Here is a 20,710-nt window from a genome sequence, read left to right as displayed (position 1 = left end):
AGACCATCCTTGGCGTATGTGCGAATCAAAATGAAAGTCAAACCAAAGGAAATGTGAATATAAAGCAACATGAGGAACACACCATCTAAGAAAAGTCAACCGACTCTACTTTATTATGTATAAATGTTAAGGTTTCAGGGAGAAAGAAAGGATGAAGCATTGATTATTGGAGAAAAGAAAAAATGTAAATTAGATATTGGGCAGTGGGGTGGAAAGAGCACCAGACTAGTGGACTTGACCTATTCCTGACCAGATGTAGTATTGTGAGTAAAACTACTAAGCACCACCGATTAATACAGGTTCAAAATACTGTCATTTTTTTCTAATCTGAATCAAGTATCCAACCCTATTTATATGAAAATGAGCATTTTCTCTTTTAACTTAAATACCACTTATAACTATTTGAATTTTCACTTCATATTCTAACAAAACACTGTAAAAATTATAACTGCTGTTTCTTTTCTTTTAAAAAAAATTAAAGAATTTATTTGCTTTTGGTGACGTTGATGGAGTAGGAATCAATGCAAAGCTTCAACACCCCCTTGGAGTAACATGGGACAAAAAAAGGAATTTACTTTATGTGGCAGACTCCTACAATCACAAGGTGAGTCGTGACAGAATTATATAATATCTTGCTTTTTGTGTGTGGCATTTAAAATACTGAAAGATCTGTGAGCCTCCTACAACTGCCACTCTAAAATATAGAAAGGAGTAACAGTCTTTGACAACTATAACCCAGCATGTTCTGCTGTTTTCTTGGTCCTTTCTTTGCCAGGAGGTTATGATGGTATTCTGAACTAGGGAAAGCACTGAACCAGTTCCAATGGCAATAGCCAACAGTTGTGAATTGCAACCCATCAAAGCTGCTTAGTAACATATTCAGTATATCAAGAGAAGGCAAATAGCAGGGAAATTAATATGTCAACTAACAAATGAATGTTTTTGAGCTGTTGCATAGTTACAATGTCTGTTAGTAAATAATTTTTTCAGCAGCATTTCCATTTTTGTCTATTAAATTGTCTTAAGTTTTATTGCATTTTTACTTTTTACAAAAATCTGTAGATAATAAGTGTTCATACAGTACTTCATGATGTGAGACCATAAATTTAATATAATTGAGACATAACTGGCAGTCATTAAGTTTAACAAAGGTAGCAAATTCTCAGGCAATGCTAGATGCTCAGGAAGACAAAGTCAGTTCAGTTGTGAAAGTGTGTCCCATTGTGAAGAAAAACAATTCAATTAAAAAAATTTTTTTTAATTCCAGAAATAATTTCATCAAAGATTCCTTCCAGAAGACAAGATGGAGCTAAGGATTTTACATTGTTTTTAGTTCTTATAATAGAATATCTCCCCTTAGACTGTAATTTGGATGTTTGGCTTTTCAAGAAAATATGGAAATAACTATTCCTTTTGTGAGATTTATTGAGAATATTAATGGCAATCAGAAATTAGCTTGCTTGATACTATACTCTTCCATACTACAAACATGAGATTGATCTTCAGATATATGAATTTTTGTTCTTTCTTTTTTAGATTAAAGTTGTGGATCCAAAAACAAAAAACTGTACAACATTAGCAGGAACTGGAGATACAAATAATGTTACCAATTCCAGTTTTACCGAGTCAACTTTTAATGAACCAGGAGGCTTGTGTATTGGAGAGAACGGACAATTATTATATGTAGCAGACACCAATAATCATCAAATTAAAGTGATGGATTTAGAAACTAAAATGGTATCGGTGGTAAGTAATTTTAAAACGTAAGTTAAAGGATGTGGTTTTAAGAATGATGCTAAGATCCTCACAGCACTGACAGAGGCATTTTTGGTTAGACTATCTCCAGGAGAGTAGTAAGTGGATGCTTCTGTCATGTTCTTTGACAAAGAGACCAGCAGGACTGCTTTAAGGATGTCCTTCTATTCTTAAAATAAAAGTTCCATCTGTGCTGAGAGTTTGAGAAAAATACTGGAAATTGGAGAGAATCTACTGAACCTTCAAGAAAAAAAAAAAAGAGAGGACTCAGATCTGTTTTTAAGTGTATAGACATACTGACATACACTACATACACCTGCTCTGTGGGTTGGGTTATTTAGCTTTTTGCTTTTGTTTTTTTTTTTTCCAGTGATCTTTAGATTAACGTGTAACCTTTGTTTCCCTGTGATGAATCCATTACCAAATAATCTAACAAAAGCTTTAGAAGCCACTTTCTCAAGACGTTAAAAATAAGATTGTGGAAGAAACTTAAATGAGTTATAGTCAATTTTTAAAGATATAGACATGGTTTCTTATAGAATTTTCAAGGAGAAATGTCTATTATAAACTAACTCTTGATGTATGACACTTACCTGAAAAAAATGCAACAGTTTTTTTCTGAAGTCTGGTAATTTGCATGGTATATTTTTAAAATAAAAAACACAGATTACTATTGCAACATGTGTCATTTCTGTTCACATAGATCTCTGATATAAGATGAATAACGTTTTCTTATAGTTGACAAGGAAAATTATAAGAAAATGTGTATCTACTGTGTTTAAATTTATAAACTTTTGCTTTAATTTCCTGCATCTATATACATTGGACAGTTACTTTAATTCTGCCTCATTCATAAGTGTTGGGTTTTGTTGTTGTCGCTAAGATAAACTTTCTCTGTATCTACAAAAATAATCTTGAGGGCATCTAACTAACACATTCTAATTCAAACTAGAATGGCCATTAATTTCATTGACACAGAACTTCATTATTCTACTAAAGTCTAAAAACATGCTCTCTCGTTCTGTAATTAATATAAAGTTCTTATGTTTTAATAACAAATTTTCGTATTTCCTAGCTCCCCATCTTCAGATCTGAAAATGCTGTGGTAGATGGCCCATTCCTAGTAGAAAAACAGAAGACATTACCCAAACTGCCTAAATCTGCTCCAAGCATTAGGCTTTCCCCCGTGACTGCATGTGCTGGCCAGACTCTTCAGTTCAAACTCAGATTAGAGCTCCCATCAGGATCAAAGCTAACTGAAGGAGTACCCAGTTGCTGGTTTCTAACAGCTGAAGGTATGAGTATAAGCTTGCAAATACTAATACATCATATATTCTTGATGTTTAATCTAGTTATTTTTTATTTGTTAGGTGATATTTTTACTCTGTATAGGCAAGATTTGAAGGAGATCATATGAACAAATGAATCCAGATCCAACCCCACATTGGCCGTTTGCTTTAGTCATCAAGAGTCTTTCCTCCCCTTTATTAAAGAACAGTGTAACTCACCAAAAGTTACAAGTCAGTTCTTAGCATGATTTATCGGAATATGGGCTTTCCTATACCTCATCCCTTATTCTGATCCTGTTCTTCATTCTATTCTTGTTCTGAAAAGAATCTTAGAGTTAAAAAGTCTGAAACAGAGAAATAAAGTGGAGCCTTCTTATTTAACATCTTTTTCTGTGACTCTTCCTTTCAGTCACTCTTAGGCATTCCTCCCTTTCTTCTATTCGTGCATCACAGTGTGAGCTAGCTCCTTATTTCATTAATCTATGGTAAGGAATCAGTATACTGCTTGCCTTGCAGTAGTGCTTTCCAATATCTTAACCTGGTGGACAAAAATTTTAAAGTGAAATTTTAGTAGTTCAGAACTTCTAAATTACAACTTGTCTCTGATTGATGTTCTTCTGTCCTGGTCTCCCACGCTCTTTCACACTTTCTCACTCAATTTTCCATTTCCTTCCCAACTCCTCCTCCTTCATACCCTCTCACACACTTTGCTTTTGTACATTACTCAAATCCTGGGTAATTCATGCCTTCTTACCTTCAACTTTCTCAGGGCAGCAGCCACTGGCCTGCAATTATAATATCGACTTACTGTCTAAACCAAGAGGATAATGATATCTTGGTAGACTAGCTAGGAGGAACTGCTGGTTAGTGTTTGGGAGGCTGGTTCTAGGGTGATTGAGTCTGTAGGGAAACCACCCCTTGTCACTTCCCACAAGGGGAAGGCTAACCATGTACTAGGACCTTTGGAGCTTGCTTTGTAGACAGAAGAATACTCAAACCCTGGCCACTCCATAGCCTTCTGTAGGTTCAGAGCAAGTCCTAGACTGCCAATTTAAGTCTGGAGGTATTACATCAGTTGGAGATCATTAATTTTTCTCAGTGTAACTGTAAGAGCAGTCACTGTAAGAGCAGTGTATTAAATGGTGTCACTGTAGGAGCAGTGTATTAATTTTTAAAATAGGATATTGACAAATTAACATTGGTCTGCATTGTCAGACACACTAATTAATATTGAGTCATCGGGATATAAAATACAGATAGTATTCAAATAAAGTAGTCTATAGATACTTTATCTAATTTGTCCAAGATATTGGCCCCATTTTTATTATATGGTAGCAGATAATTTTCAGGCAATAATCCTAATAATTTAAGGTTTTTGAATATTATAGAGTACATTTGTACACTTATGTTTAAAGGACATTTTCTCTTTTAGCTTGTTATTTAGAAACACTTATTTTTAGCCAAATTTTGGTCTGTATAATCTTAAAGAAGTTAGAATATATGCAAGTTTTAAGCCAGAACAGCAGCATAAAAGCACCACATGTATTGTAACTTCACAAATTGTGTGTGTGATATATATGAAAAATATCTAAAGAAACATTTTCTGTTTTATTTCTAGATTTGGACATTAAAATAGCTTAGTACTATTTTCTTTGTTTGACTTAAAATATAAGAAGTTGGCCAGGTGTGGTGGCTCACGCCTGTAATCCCAGCACTTTGGGAGACAGAGGCGGGTGGATCACGAGGTCAGGAGATCGAGGCCATCCTGGCTAACACAGTGAAACCCGTCTCTACTAAAAATGCAAAAAATTAGCCGAGTGTGTTCGTAGAGTAGTCCCAGCTACTCAGGAGGCTGAGGCAGGAGAATGGTGTGAACCTGGGAGGCGGATCTTCAGTGAGCCAAGCTCGCGCCACTGCACTCCAGCCTGGGTGACAGAGCGAGACTCTGTCTCAAAAAATAATAAATAAAATATAAGAAGTTCTCTAATCTCTCTAGCAAAATCATGCATTAGATAAAAGATACTCTCCAGTCCAGGAATAAGCAAAGAAAGCCAAAGAATTTTAAAGAGAATTTAAAAAGAATTCTTTAAAAGCTTCACCATAAAAGCTTTGTACTTATCTTTCACCTTCTTACTCTTATTTGACATATTTTTCTCAAATTTGATTTTTCAGTAAACTAAAGCAATAAACTAAAAGAGACATCAAGAGGACTGATAAAGGCAGGTACTCTGAGTCGCTTGACTTATCCTGAGAACAAAAGAGATAGAAAAGCTAAAAAGTAGACAGCATTTCATCACACTCAGTAGATGATCCAATTTTTGTACAGAGGAGTCGTTAGAAAATGTTCAGTGTTCTCCATTTACATGGCGGGAAAGCATTTCATATATTTCCCAAATGCTGGCTCTTGAAGGCTGCCACCCTCTTAGGCTGAATGTCTGTATGTGTCTGTGCTTCCCCAGTATGACACGTGTGTTCCAAGAGAAGGTCGAGATGAATAAAAGCATTTAAAGATGATTTTAATTCTTGAGGGCTTAAAATTTGTTAGTAGTTTTTTCGATTTTTGTTATAGATAATGTTTATTTCTAGGAAGAGTTTTACGTATCAAAATAAGATATACAAAATCTCTTGGTTTTTACATTACTTAAGCCCACAGAGAATAGATATGCAATGGTACCTGTTTCTAAATAAAGCGTGTGTGTATTTTTAAATTATTTTTAGATATTCAATCATTCATTATTAACCAGAAAGTCACTAGAGAGTTGCACATACATTTGTATTCCCTAGATAAAATTTTATTTTGTAGTTTTTATATCCCTGAAGACTTTTATCTATTTGGTAAAAATGATCCATTTTCTCAAGTGTCATATGTTTATTTCTAAATTTTTTTTTTTATTTATTATACTTTAGGTTTTAGGGTACATGTGCACAATGTGCAGGTTTGGTACATATGTATCCATGTGCCATGTTGTTTTGCTGCACCCATTAACTCGTCATTTAGCATTAGATATATCTCCCAATGCTGTCACTCCCCCCTCCCCCCACCCCTATTTCTAAAATTTAATAGGTTTTATTTTTAACTTTAGAGATTAAGGCTTTATAGCCATATTTGCAATATTCAGCTTGATTTTAATAAGAATAAATGTGTAATTTATTTTATAGTATCCAAACAAAGGAAGAACTATAATAATTAGATATAATGATCATCAGACCGGGAACTTCTGATGAGTGGTCAGTATATATTATGTATATTTATGTCCTTCCCACAGACTACAATGCCTGGCACTTAGAGATTTTTTAATAAATATTTGTTGATTGAGTTTATCTAGTCTTCATAAGATATTCCCAGTTTTCTACTTGTCTTATACAGTCTTAATAATTTCATTTTTAATTTTTAGGCAATGAATGGCTACTTCAAGGACAGATACCATCTGGAGATATAGAGAACATTTCCAGTCAACCAACAATTTCACTACAAATTCCTGATGATTGCTTATCACTTGAAGCCATTGTATCTATCAGCGTGTTTCTTTATTACTGTAGTGCAGACAGCAGTGCTTGCATGATGAAGGCAATTTTGTTCAGTCAGCCTTTACAAATAACAGATACACAGCAAGGTTGCATAGCTCCAGTAGAGCTCAGGTATGTATTTTAGCCAGCCAGCTAGCTAGCAACCCATTGCCACCACCTACTGTCCCCCATCCTGACTATCACTGTAATTTAAGGAAAGAAAACTTCAGTTCTGCCTCTGGATACCAAGATGCCCATTGCTCAGTTCTAACAACTGATATTAAAATAAAGCTATGCTCCTTTTATTATAAACAAATTCCTTTGCTTTTGCTGATACTAGCTGAGTCATTGATCATCATTGGAACCATGATATTGTAATCTATGCTGCTATTTGGCACAAGACTGAAGTTCACACTACAGTAGAGAATACTATAAGATAATTTGCAATAAATACCGATAATTATAATACCAGATATTTTAACTAACTTTTTCTACCTTTATTAATAGCAATCAGCACACTTGAATATGTAAATTTCACAGTAACTTTAGGCAGAACTTAAGCTCCAGTCCACATTTGTATAACACCAAGTATTCAAGGCATAAAGTCTGTTGTAAGCCAAAAATAAGTCTTTCCATCGCTGTAGAAGCTTAAGGAGTACATCGGTGGTAAATACGATCTTTATTCTCTTCTGTGGTTTTCTCAGTTGAGATATTTGTAAAAGAGAGTTTTGATCTATTTTTATTATAAATTATTTGTTATTTAACATACCATTATGAATGCCTTAAACCTTTGTACAGATAAAGTTGGACATAGAATCTCTAAGGACTGACTCCTTTACCTGTTTATGAGTGACTACATTACCAGATAATGAGTCCCCAGAAATATTATGACTTTCAAGGAAAAAGGGACTTCAGGACACATTACTTAGTGTCTGTGATAAATAATTTATTGTGACAGCTAAATCTGATGGTTATGTATCTTGTTTTGGAAATGTACATTTCACTTGTAAGCATTAAATGCAGATTTGTTGAGTTTAGGTTTTGAGGTATTTTTGTTCTCATATTCAGAATTTAAATTATGATCATTTATTGTGATGTTTTTAAAAATCACTTTTAAGCCTTAAAAGTGAAATTTTCAGTGTGAGGTGCTTTCATGCTATTAATAGATACAGTATATCCTAATATATTACTCTTCAAAATATTAAGGCCGAAACAGTGATTTAATGATACTATTTTTTAATTTTTGTTGTTTTTTAACCCTAAAAAAAAGATATTGGAAAGGTTTTTTTTTCTATTGTCATAATTTATAACTACTTAAAAGCCTAATCTTGTTTTCCTTAATACCTATTCAACATGTTTGTGATTTAATCAGCTTACAAGATTTTAAAAACATCAGGTGAACCATGTTTATTTATTCAATAAATATTTATAGGCAATATGGCATAATATGCTTCCCTTCCCTGTAAAAACAGTGCTAAATTTGAAGTGTAATCTTTTTTTAAGTATCATTGTCTATTTTTAATTTTTTTTGAAATGTAGTATTAGTTGGTTTTATTCATAAGGTTAGCTGAATCTCTGAAGTAAGGATGTATAAATCATGACATTGATTTAATTAGTCATCTACTGAAGCTACTTTTAAAGGGAAATATAGATATAAAATTAAAAGGAATCCTGTTTAAAATTATATGTGATTACCTCATAAACTTTTTCTCTCCACAAGCAGTCAAAAAAATGAAATGTTCTGTAATAAAAGGGTGTATAACATACTCTCTTTTATGGAGAATAGGCCTTAGTTATTTTATTTTATTTTTGAGACATAGTCTGGCTCTGTAGCCCAGGCTGGGAGTACAGTGGTGCGATCCTGGCTCACTGCAACCTCTACCTCCCAGGTTCAAGAGATTCTCCTGCCTCAGCCTCCCAAGTAGCTGGGATTACAGGCGTACGCCACCATGCCCAGCTAATTTTTTTGTATTTTTAGTAGAGACAGGGTTTCACCATGTTGGTCAGGCTGGTCCCAAACTCCTGGTCTCAGGTGATCCGCCTGCCTCTGTCTTCCAAAGTGCTGGGATTATAGGGGGTGAGCTACCGTGCCCTACCGGCCTTAGTTATTTTTTAATCTCATTTGACTTATTATATTTCTCATTTCTAGATGGACAGGATGAGAATATTTTGGCCCAATCATTTTCTGTTTAAGGACATAAACAATTTCACACTCTGAAAGAAGTATATACAATTTTAATTTGCTAATTTAGAAATATCTCACAATTTATTTTTCAGTATAATATACAAACACAGTGTTTGTTATACATGTTCATGTACAGTGAAAATGCAAAGGCATTTTTTAGAATCTATTTCCCTTCATTTGTCTAGACAGTTTTAGGTTAGCCTTAGCTGATGCTTTTCTTGACTTTCAAAATACAGTTTTATTGAACATTCTTATTCTTACCCACTGCCAGTCTGCATTGTTTTTTACATTAAAAGTATTATTTATAGTAGACTAATAGGATTTTGAATAAATCACACTTAAGCAATATAAATAGGTTCCTAGAATTTATGACAAGGATAAACCTCTCATATAAGAGGAAGCACTAGAAAGTTTATTTTTAAAACTTGTAGATCTATATTCTATAAGGACTTCTGCATATTTTTTATCTTTTGCTTTTGTTGCGTAAATTATTATGTCCAGTGATAGTTTAAAAAGAACAAGATTTTAGTGTAAGTCACCTCAGTTGAAGTGCCAGTAATGTGGCATTGCACATATTTTGTATAATACCTGGCATCTTTGCCCTAAATTATTCTGCTGGTTTGTTGCTATTTTTTTCCTCTTCCTTTATTATTTCACAAATGGTAGAATTTCTCGATATGATTCTTGTAAAGAGTTTAGCTTATCTTGAACATTCTGTCTTAAGCAAATATTTAACAAGGGAAAACTTTGTAGTTTAATCACCTGTAAGTGTAACTTTAGCAAAATTCAATGACTGTGGAAAGTAATTTTTTTCTTAACTGTTCTAATAATGTTTAGTTATAATATTATCAAACCTTCAGAAAGCTATAAATCTTAACAGCCAGAAAAAAAAATTACTATGTGTATATTTATATAGGCGTGTGTATACACAAAGATTAAGAATTATTCGTGATTCTTTTATGGCCAATATACTTTTGAGCTTATATAACTGAGATAAGTTACTCTTTGCTTGTTTTTCTGTAGTTGGAAAATTTAGGAAGGTATTGAAAATACATATCTCTATAATGTAATAATTTTCTGCCTGCACAAAGTTTACTATGAATTTATGTCTACCAGTTAAAAATACTATAGTTAGATTTGGCATCATGTTTAACCACAATCATCAAAATCTACTTAAATTCTGTAGTTGACAGTTAGATAAGAATATATGCAGAGGGAAAATGTCAATGGTTCTTGTGAATGAAGGAATTATGGATGTTTTTATTTTAATTCTACTTTTCCTTTTTCTTTTTTTTTTTTTATTTTTAGTGAGCAATCTGTTACTTTTAAAATCACGGTGGGGGGAAACCCATAAAGTTTAAAGAGTTAAAGTTAATTGAATCGTAAGCACTTAAATAATAACTTTTTAAAAGTCATTTTTATTATCAAAGCTCAGAACATTGTTTGGAGTCCTTTGATCTACCGGTTCTCTTAAGTACGTGATTTTGTGAAGAAAGCCATGGTTATGGCTTTTTTGTTCTGGTATTTTTATTGTGTAACGTAGCATAGTGGTTAAGAGCTTGGATTTTGCAGTAACTTGGATTCTAATCCTTTAAAATGGGGCTGATATAGCTGCCTCATTCAATGAAATATTGTGTGTACAGCACTTAGTAATTAATGAAACTGGTAATTATTGGCTTAGTTACTATAATGATAATTTGGGACCATAAACACTTATCACCCTACATTTTCTTTGCAACTACAATTTGTGAAGGAAAATCTCCCACTAACTATTGGTTATGTTAATATTCTTCATAGAGTTGGGTTCAAGAAGAGAAATGTTTTGTAATGAAGCATATAACTATTTTATAAACAACATTGTAGTTATAAAGAAGCATGCCTGTAGTGTTATTAAAAACTTTTTATAAGACTCTGGAGCCACAAGTAATGAACTTGCTTTGAGAGGGTCCAGACATACTCATCCTGAACCACATTCCTACAACATATGCCCAGCAACCTGCACCAGAGTACTTATATCTTAACCAAAAAGTTTCACTCCAATGGTGGTGCTTCACAAAATCTTCAAAGTGCTTTCATGTATATTGCCTCATTTGAGCTTCAAATAACCTTATAAATCGGGCAGGTAGATGTTAGTTTACAGAGGAGGAGACAGCTTTGGAATAGTGGTGACGTACCTGAAGAATAGAAAACTCTCGGAATAGTGCTCGATGCCTGAAGTGGTGCCTGGCGCCAGCAGATGTTCAGTTCTGTCAAACAAGGGGAAGTAGTGAGTGGTGGAGCCTTTATTCAGGCACAGGTCTCCTCGTTCCTAACTCCAAGATGCAGAGGGAAAACAAATTGCTCAATTAAGAGTTCTTCCGTGGACACTTTCTTAAGCCTTCACATAAAGTAACAAGAATAATAGATATTTATTGAGTAGATATTTATTGAGTTCTTACTATTTGCCAGCACTCACCTATTAGGTGCTTTTATGTATTAACTCATGTAATCCTCACAACAACCTTATGTGAGAAATACTATTTGATTGGTGAAGAAACACACAGAGAGGGTAAGCATAATCAAATACACCAGCATAACCAAAATCACAAATTTAGGGAATGGCAGGGCCTGGATGGGAGTCTGCTCAACTCTCTGCTGTATTGCCTCTTAAAGTAGGTTTTCTTAAAACATAAATCTTTCATAACTTTATATATTTATAGTAACTTAATCCAAAGAACCCCAAAAGTACTAGCAATGATTGTTCCTGCAATTTAAATAAATCCATTTAATTATACAACTTTGCATTATAATTTGTTATTCAGACCTTGGAACAGTCTGTAATTATTTGTCAAAAGATTTTATGTACTACTTTTTCTTAATTTCAGATATTGTCCAGAGTTTTTCTTGGCAGATGGATGTATTAAAAAAAATAGCTTTCCAATGTTAGTTCTAACAATGCTGTTTCAAAAGTTGTTTTAAAAGTTCTAACGGTTGGTCTTCAAAATGTAATTAAGACCTTATCATAAAGAGCCTTTTGCATGGACTATCTCAAACCCAAAGAAGCTTATTCATATTTAAGAAAATTTTGTTGTATTAAATATTAGTCCAAGTGAGCTCTAGAAATATAGTCTTCTGCTTTCTTGTTTCATAAATAACACTGGTATGTAGACCCCTCCCCGTGACTCAAATATATTAATATGCAATTCTGTTACAGTAAAGTTTGCACCATGGTCAACCTATTCCAGCATTAGGTACTTTTTGTTGTTGTTTTGTTTTGTTTTGTTTTGTTTTGTTTTTGAGATGGAGTCTCACTCTGTCACCCAGGCTGGAGTGCAGGGGTGCAATCTCAGCTCACTGCAAGCTCCGCCTCCCGAGTTCAAGTGATCCTCCTGCCTCAGCCTCCCAAGTAGCTGGCACTCACCACTACTGGTGCCCACCACAATACCCGGCTAATTTTTGTATTTTTAGTAGAAATAGGGCTTCTGTTGGCCAGGTTGGTCTCAAACTCCTGACCTCATGTGATGCGCCTGCCTTGGCCTCCCAAAGTGCTGGGATTACAGGCGTGAGCCACTGTACCCAGCCTAGCATTAGGTACTTTTTTTTGTTTTGTTTTGTTTTTGTTTTTCTTGAGATGGAGTTTTGCTCTTGTTGCCCAGGCTGGAGTGCCATGGCAACACAGCCTCCGCTTCCTGTGTTCAAGCAATTCTCCTGCCTCAGCCTCCTGAGTAGCTGGGATTACAGGCCTGCCACCACGCTTAGCTGACTTTTTGTATTTTTAGTGGAGATGGGGTTTCGCCATGCCTGCCAGGCTGGTCTTGAACTCCTGACCTCAGGCATCTGCCTGCCTTGGCCTTCCAAAGTGCTGGGATTACAGGCGTGAGCCGCTGAGCCCAGTGCACTAAATACTATTAAAAGGAATTAAGCAAAATGCTATGTACCAATGATTATGATTCATGATCACCTAAACACAGAATGCAGACTTAACTTTTCATTCTTAGTGTGCTAATTAAGTAGTAGTATGGTGCAGTAAGGAATTTTGTTAATTTTGTTATAAACTCCTTCTCCTGAAATCTGTAAGGAAATTTGATAATAAGAAAGTGATAATAGCGTCATATTTTAAAAGTAGAATCCACTGTTAATCACCAAGATTACCTTTTCTTCCCCCTGTGGCACAGTTTATTTAAATGAAGTATTAGCAATAATCATGTCACTATTTTGTCCTGAATAATTAAGAGTTTGCTTTTTTTCCCATGTCTTTGCAATAGGATAATATAAAGAATAGTATTAAAAGTCAGAGGCTTTACTAATCTACCTATATGTATTCCATGACTAACAAACCTGGCCCCTTCACATATGAGCGCTGGAGGTTTGCCTGGTTGCCTCTGGCTTTCAGAAAGCTGCCCCAATCACAGAGCCTGGGTAAGGTGGAACAGGAGGCAGCCCCACTCGGCTTTTCTGATTGCATCCCACCTGTTTCTGAGTGTGTTGGTTTGGTTTAATTCTTTTCAAGGGTTGGAGTTGGAAAGTGAAAACCCTAGACACTTGCTGTGGAATGTTTGCCTGGTTGTTTTGGTGTGTCCCTCTTCTTCACTGGCATGTCACTTTCAAGTGTACCAAAGGACATTTTGTTCTGTTGAAAGCCACAGGACCAAAAGGAAAGTATTGCAGCTATTTGCAAACATACTTCCCTACCTATACAAGCAGCCATATACTAAAAAGTATTAACAAGCACAAATGAACACTAAATAGCCTTATACCAAAAAGCATTCTTGTAACTGTCAGGAAATGGTATGAATTCCTTCCTCTTTAAGCAGCAACTTATCACAGGCTTGGTGGCTTTAAGTAATGTAGAATTAAGCAAATGGTCAGTTATTTTTTAATGTTGAAAACTTGAAAGTGTGAGTATTATGGACATAGTTTACTACCTTTTGCTTTTAATATACTTGGTTATCTATTGCCATTTGAAATAAAATGAAAGACCTCAAACTGATGCTGAGAAGTAGACAAAATCAGCTCTCAGATTTAAATCTGCCCAATTTGAATAGTTTTTTTTTCCCTTCCCATTTTTTTGTGTTTAAGAAACAGGGTCTTGCTCTGTTGCCCAGGCTAGAGTGTAGCAGTGACATGATCATAGTTCACTGCAGCCTGGAACTCCTGGGCTCAGGATACTCCTGCTTCAGCCTCCTGAGTAGCTAAGACCACAGGTGTGTGCCACCACACCTAGCTAATTTTTTAAAAATTTTTTGTAGAGATGGGGTCTTGCTATGTTGCCCAGACTGGTCTCGAACTCCCAGCCTCAAGCCACCAGCCTCCCAAAGTGCTAGGATTACAAGCATAAACCACCACACCTGGCCTGTTATTCCTTCTTTATCTAATGTGCGCTAAGCTCATGAAAAATGTATGTTGAGGTAAATAGGGCAAAACATTAGTTAAATTATGCTAATTAGTGGGAAAAACAGACGTGTTCCCCTGAACATTTAGAAGGACTCTGTCCTGCAACTGTCTTCTGTTTTTAGAATTTGTAGTCACTGTTTTTAGTGCCACTGGAAATATATTCATTCTTTGAGCATGTACAGCATGGGCTCCCTGTTGTATTTATTACACTTTTCAAAATGCCAGCAAGTTTTTGTTTGTATAGAGTTGGAATGTATTGTTCATGCATGCCTGTGATATTCATCATCGAAATATACTTGTAAAAAATAAACTACCGCTTCCTCTCCACACCTTAGGCCTCCCTCTTACTAAAAACAATAGTAGTTTCTGTAGAAGTTTCAGTGAGAAATTATGATTTTATAAATAACAATGTGGCAGAACAATTTTGTTGTAGTATTTTTTCCGTAGCATTTCTTAATAATAGCTCAGTTTTCAAAGGAGGGGAACAATACCCCATGTGAATTCAAATTAATTTACTCTGACGTATACCTTCCTAATTATATTTTATATAGGCTAATTTTTTTAAGTTTAAATTCTCACTGTTAAGTTGCATTGAGAGACAATTAGAAATGTTGTAATCGTCATCTCTTTACATGTGGATTATGAACAAATGAAAGTTTGCTGTGTGATTGCAGTTTCAAATTATAACATTTCATAAATATGTCAGTTTTAGAAACTCAAACTCTTTCCCATCTTTTGTATGGATAAAGTTTATGGTTTCATTTCTGAGAATAGAATTGGTCTGCTGTGCTAATAACTTCGTGTTTCTCATTCCAAAGGCTTGATTATATTTTTTTCTCCAGTGATTACAAATGCAGCGAAAATCCAATTTACAAGTTCATATATTGATATTTCTAGATAGAGTCTAGTTCTAAAAGAATGTACTTGGTGTGCATTTTTAAGTGTTTCATGTAGACAGATTAATATATTTTTGTACAACATCGTATTTCTACATTTATTTCAAGACTGTACTTTTCAGTGACTTTTTCAAGTGCATGTGTTAACAGAAGATTGTTTGGAATGAGAGTGCAGTGGCTTCTTTACTAGTCAAGAGAAGTGTAATACAAGTCATCATAGAAGGTGAGAATGTGTTTATACTGTACATGGAAACCTAATGCCTCTTTTCTAAAGCTTTGTACATTTTTTTCGTGAAATAGATTAAATATTTTCTCTCTAAAACTGTGTTTCTGTTTTAATGTGCTTTCTAAGTATATCATGAGGTAACTCTACTACTTAGAAACCTGTAAGCCATGATTTACTTGAGCTTTTGGGGAAATGAAAAGGAGAATATTTAGTTTTAAAAAAATTTTTTTTAACTGCAAGCAGATACCTCGATCAAATCATGCAATCATAATTATAGAGATTTTTAATATATATATTGGGAAAGGGTAATCTATTCAATAGATGATACTGGGAACATTTGAAAAGAACAACAGAAATTAGATCTCTACCTAACACTGCACACCAAATTTGAAAGGAATTAATGACATGACAGCAAACTTATCACAAGGACAAAAAACCAAACACCGCCATGTTCTCACTCATAGGTGGGAATTGGACGATGAGAGCACATGGACACAGGAACGGGAACATCACACTCCGGGGACTGTTGTGGGGTGGGGGGAGGGATAGCATTAGGAGATATACCTAATGTTAAATGACGAGTTAATGGGTGCAGCACACCAACATGGCACATGTATACATATGTAACAAACCTGCACATTGTGCACATGTACCCTAAAACTTAAAGTACAATAATAAAATTAAAAATAATAATAAAATAAAATTACAGAAACGCCAGAAGAAGATAAAGGAGACGACCTATAGTGTTGAGGGTGAGGATGGCATTCCTGAGAGTGACCTGAAGCCCAAAAGCATGATTGGAAAAGTTGACATGTGTGACCCCATAAAAATTTTAACCATCTGTATAATGAAAGAACAAAAATGAAAAAAGGAAATGCAAACTGTGAAAATATTTTCAAGACACAAAATGGACATAAGATTGCTATGTGTAGTATCTGAAGAGCTCTTATGAACTAATCAGAGGAAGACGTCCCAATTGGAGAATTGGCAAAGAATATGAGCATGCAATTCACAAAAGAGATACAATAATGAAACATGTTCAGTCTCACCAAATCAAGAAATGCAAATGCATTCATTCAGCTATTATTGAGCACCTGTTTTATGCCATATTCCAGGCCCAGTGATGAACAAGTTAGACAAGGTCTCTGCTCTAGAACTGTTGTAGTTGAGGGGAGAGACAAGAAAATGGATAAAACAAAAAGGATAAATGCCATAATAAGGTAAATAGGGGAGTCCAGGCCTCACAAATGAATTTGAATGATGAGAGAAGCCCAAGTCATGCACACCCACCTGCGGGAAGTGCAGAGGCCACGTAGGCATTTGTTTTCCAAAAGGATTCCACCAATTACACTGGCCAAGTACGTGACAGCCAGTGGATCCATGTATTCGCCATTATATTGTCAGACTTGAATTTTTGCCCTTTAGATAGAAGATGGTATGTCATTGTGTTTGTTTGCATTGCCATGACCACCAGTGAAGCTGAACATTTTCTCACTGATCCAATAGTTGCACTTGTAGAAATTGATTTAGTAGAATACTTATGTGCACAAAAGTGTATCAACATTGTAATAGTGAAAAACTGAAAATAACCTGAATGTCTCAATAGGAACATATTAAGTAAACAATGGTCTGTCCATACCATGGAATATAATGCAGCCATTAAAAATAATCAGACATCTACTTGTACTCACATGTTATGTGAAAAACAAGTTTCTGAATAAAAGTAAATCTTATTTTTAAAAGCTCTATACACATCCACATATGTACATCTATAAACCATCCTTGCTTTGCACAGTAATGCATGACCAACCTTGCAAGCTGAAGCTGTGCAAAGCAATCTTAACAACCAATGAAGGAAAAGATGATTGTTTCATGACCTTTAAAAACATTAGTGAAAATATTAAAAGCTCTCTGTCAGTTATAAATGAATGGGGAAATGAAAGACATAGTAAAGCTAGTATTTATTTAGTATGCCATAATTTAAAACATTGCAAATGTTGAGAATTCAAGTTGTTGTCAAACTTACCAAGAGCATTTGAACAGGGCTTGCTTGCATCTCGTAATTTGCAATACAGAGCAAGTACCTTTTCTATGCCTTGGCAAATTGTTACATTCCTTTCAGTTGTAAAATATCTCTAAGAGTTCTATGATCTATTTATGCCAGCATCACTTCCTTCGGGACATCATCTTTTCATTATAACCAATATCTTCACTTATGTCGATAAATGTTAAGTTCCCTTTCACTAAGTTTCTCTGGCTTCTTACCTACAGTCTCTATCAAAGAGCACAGTATCAGCATTCCCACAGTTAGCCCAAATTTTATTTCCAGTGTTACCGCTTTTCATTTCTTTGCTGTATTTTTTTGTCTTTTTTGGCCAGTTCCCTGTTTTAACTCTCCAGTTTTGTAAAATGTCATGTGCCTGTATCACCAGGACACAAAAAGGCAATACAACTACACACGTTGCTGTCTGTGCATAACAGATGCATAGTGACCAGTCACTGATGGATTTTGAGATAAGTGACATTATTGGTTACTGATCATGGGACACACCTGTTACTAGTGAGTTGTGGGTTGAAGAGCTAACAGTGAAGTTTGTACTTAGTAATTACAGCTAATATGCCATGGAAATGAAATTTGAACTGTGTTGTTTGGGGACTGGTGTTATTTAAACCATGTAACTGAAATTGTGCCTGTCAGAATTGTTCAAAGCAAAGACTGCCTGCATATATATATGCAGGATATATGTATATATGTGCATCTACACACAGATCTGTGGAAATATATAAAGGAATAGAAAAAAGAAATATAGTAGGACACAACAAATTCCTAATTAACAATATAGAGTTGAATTTGGGGAAGGGGGTAGGGAGGAACTAGTATTTATTGATCCTACAATATTTTTTATTGTTTGAATTTTCATAGATTAATAATGTTTTTAGAACAAAATTGAGTAGAAGGGTTTGGGTGTGGTGGTGCACACCTGTAATCCTAGTACTTTAGGTGGCTGAGGTGGGAGGATCATGAGGCCAGGAGTTCAAGACCAGCCTGGGCAACATAAGGAGACCCTGTCTCCACAAAAAATAAGTAGGAAGAAGATAGCTTCCGTTTCTCACAGTCACAAGGCTTGCTTTGTGTACATTCTGGAAAAGGTGACCAGAATTGTAATGAGAATATAAGAATGCTGAATACATAAATGTTTGGGGAAAAAACCTATGATGTTTATCTTAGAATATAGGGAGAAAAATATAAAATGAGAGTAAGCATGCCACAGCTTAGTGCAGTGTCTAAGATACCAACTCTGTGCCAGCTGACCCGACACTGTCACTTAACAGAATTGCTTCATCTCCATCGACATTTAGTTTCGTATCTGTATCTGGATATTAACACCCCAGAATTATTTTATGATAATGTTAGAAAAGCACTTAACACAGTGACTAACAACTACTAAATGCTCAAATCATTGCATTATTCATGCCATGGAGAGGAGTGAGTTTTCTGCCAGTGAATGTCTTCAAATAGAGTCTGGGAGGTGGCTGATCGGAGTATTTATCACATCGGGAAAAATGGAACCAGATGACCTGAAGTTCTGAGCCATTCTCAGAGACCGTGATTTGAGATATTTATGGAAAAATCTGTTTCGTTTTATTTCAAAACAATAATTTGTTATTTATGCCTTAAGATTTTATAATACTTTTTGGAATGAGACATACACTACAAACCAATTCAAGTAATAGTGCATTTTACAGATACACAGAGTTTTAATAGGGCTCAGAAAATTATTTAAAATGCTTTTAATCAAACGCAACTTTATTAATGGATACAATTTTGTGTAACTCTAATCTTGCTAATTCGATTTATATTTTAAACTCTTAACTAGGTAAGAAACTTAAGACTTAAAAGGATTTTGAGGGAAAAAAGTGAAATTCACTCCCCTCCCTTTTTTCTGTACAAGTAGTTCATGAAAAATATTTACAAAACTCTTTATATACATAAAACTTAAGCTATTTTAAAACTCCATTAAAATGAAGGGTTTTTTTTTTTTAAATCATGGGCTTTTCAGCATACAATAATCAAGCTATTTTACAAATCTGTGACCTCAGTGTTAACAGTTTTCCAAGGAATATACTGTTCTTTATTTTTTTTTTTTCATGACATCTGGAATACATCTAGATCTTTATGATATTTTGTGTTCCTTTCTTATCTTGCCAGCTGCTAAGGAGCAGAAATTATCAAAGAAGATCACCGAACTGACAGACAACTGTATTTCCACACTCCTGCCCTTTGAAATCTGCCTTCTAGTATGTGAGGCAACCTTCATCAACATGTAGTAGCATGTCAGTGCTGGCTAGTTACTTTCCAAGAGGGAGATAAACACCTCAAAATAAGCAATGGAATTGCTTCAAGTCAGTTTTAAAATCGTTAGTTTTAATAAAACTAAAATGAGAAAGTGTTTTCACATTAACTGCTGTGGGCCATTTTGCTGTTCCTCAAACCACTTTAAATTTATTTTAGTTCAGATAATTTAGCTTTTTATTTAAAAACAGCTCCACAACTTTTGTTTTTTTGTTTTTTTGTTTTTTGTTTTTTGTTTTTCTTTGAGAAGGAGTCTCGCTCTTTCACCCAGGCTGGAGTGCAGTGGCGCGATCTCAGCTCAATGCAGGCTCCCCTCCCTGGGGTTCACGCCATTCTCCTGCCTCAGCCTCCCGCGTAGCTGGGACTACAGGCGCCCGCCACCTCTCCCGGCTAATTTTTTGTATTTTTAGTAGAGACGGGGTTTCACCATGTTAGCCAGGATGGTCTTGATTTTCCATCTCCACAACTTTTAAACCATGCTTATATCTCTCTTGTGAGATATACAATACACAAATTGTATACTAAATTATGTATGCCAACATTTTGTGTGTGTGTGTGTGTGTGTGTGTGTATATATATATATATATATATCTTGTGAATTTGACCAGTTGCAGTTTCTAGTTTCTGCTTTGTGACGCCAGAGTCACAATTCTAGTCAATCTTAGGGTATCATTTTAGTAAGTAGTAACTTTCATCAAACTTTGAAAATTGGGATTGCATATGTTAAGCATATTTTAATTTCAGTTGCTCAGAGAAACTAACAGGTTATCACTGTATAATGTGTCTGCTGTTACTTCCGCTTATTGAAGAAATCACTGAACTGCCATTGAAGAGTGGGAGATGCCTAAGAAAGGCTGAGTTCTGGAATGCTGCCAACACATGAGAAGCATGCATTTCTCCTAAGATGTTTAGGGTTTTCATTTGAAAGGAGTCATCTCATTTATTAGTATCTATCTCTTTAAATTGACATGGTTCTATATTTGGCATTTCATTGGAAATGACATCACAACCAAGTCCCTTATTAGAGTAGGCAAGATAAGGAGGATAGGATAAATATTTGAAGTATAGTTTATCTGCCCATCCTGGAAAAGGAAGAACAATAGCTTGTCCATGTTCAGGAAGCTA

The 20,710-nt window shown here is 34.9% G+C and overlaps 1 protein-coding gene across 2 annotated transcripts in view; it reads left to right on the top strand.

Annotated features, from left to right (window-relative positions):
• NHLRC2 (NHL repeat containing 2) overlaps window positions 1-15,327 on the top strand; it is a 62,158-nt gene extending 46,831 nt beyond the window's left edge. Inside the window, exons 8-12 of one of the 2 annotated variants that reach the window (XM_030806859.1) lie at window positions 482-604; window positions 1,537-1,746; window positions 2,831-3,050; window positions 6,204-6,272; window positions 6,440-6,516. In XM_030806859.1, the coding sequence (XP_030662719.1) occupies window positions 482-604; window positions 1,537-1,746; window positions 2,831-3,050; window positions 6,204-6,235 (585 nt within the window). In that variant the 3' untranslated portion in view covers window positions 6,236-6,272; window positions 6,440-6,516. Of the gene's footprint in view, window positions 1-481; window positions 605-1,536; window positions 1,747-2,830; window positions 3,051-6,203; window positions 6,273-6,439 lie in introns of both variants that reach the window. The other variant, XM_003255491.4, reaches the window with a different exon arrangement.
• The last annotated feature ends 5,383 nt before the right edge of the window (window positions 15,328-20,710 follow it).

The sequence above is a fragment of the Nomascus leucogenys genome, chromosome 3 (genome assembly GCF_006542625.1).
Source record: "Nomascus leucogenys isolate Asia chromosome 3, Asia_NLE_v1, whole genome shotgun sequence".
In the NCBI taxonomy this organism is placed as follows: domain Eukaryota; kingdom Metazoa; phylum Chordata; class Mammalia; order Primates; family Hylobatidae; genus Nomascus; species Nomascus leucogenys.
This window is presented reverse-complemented; position numbering and strand designations above follow the sequence as displayed.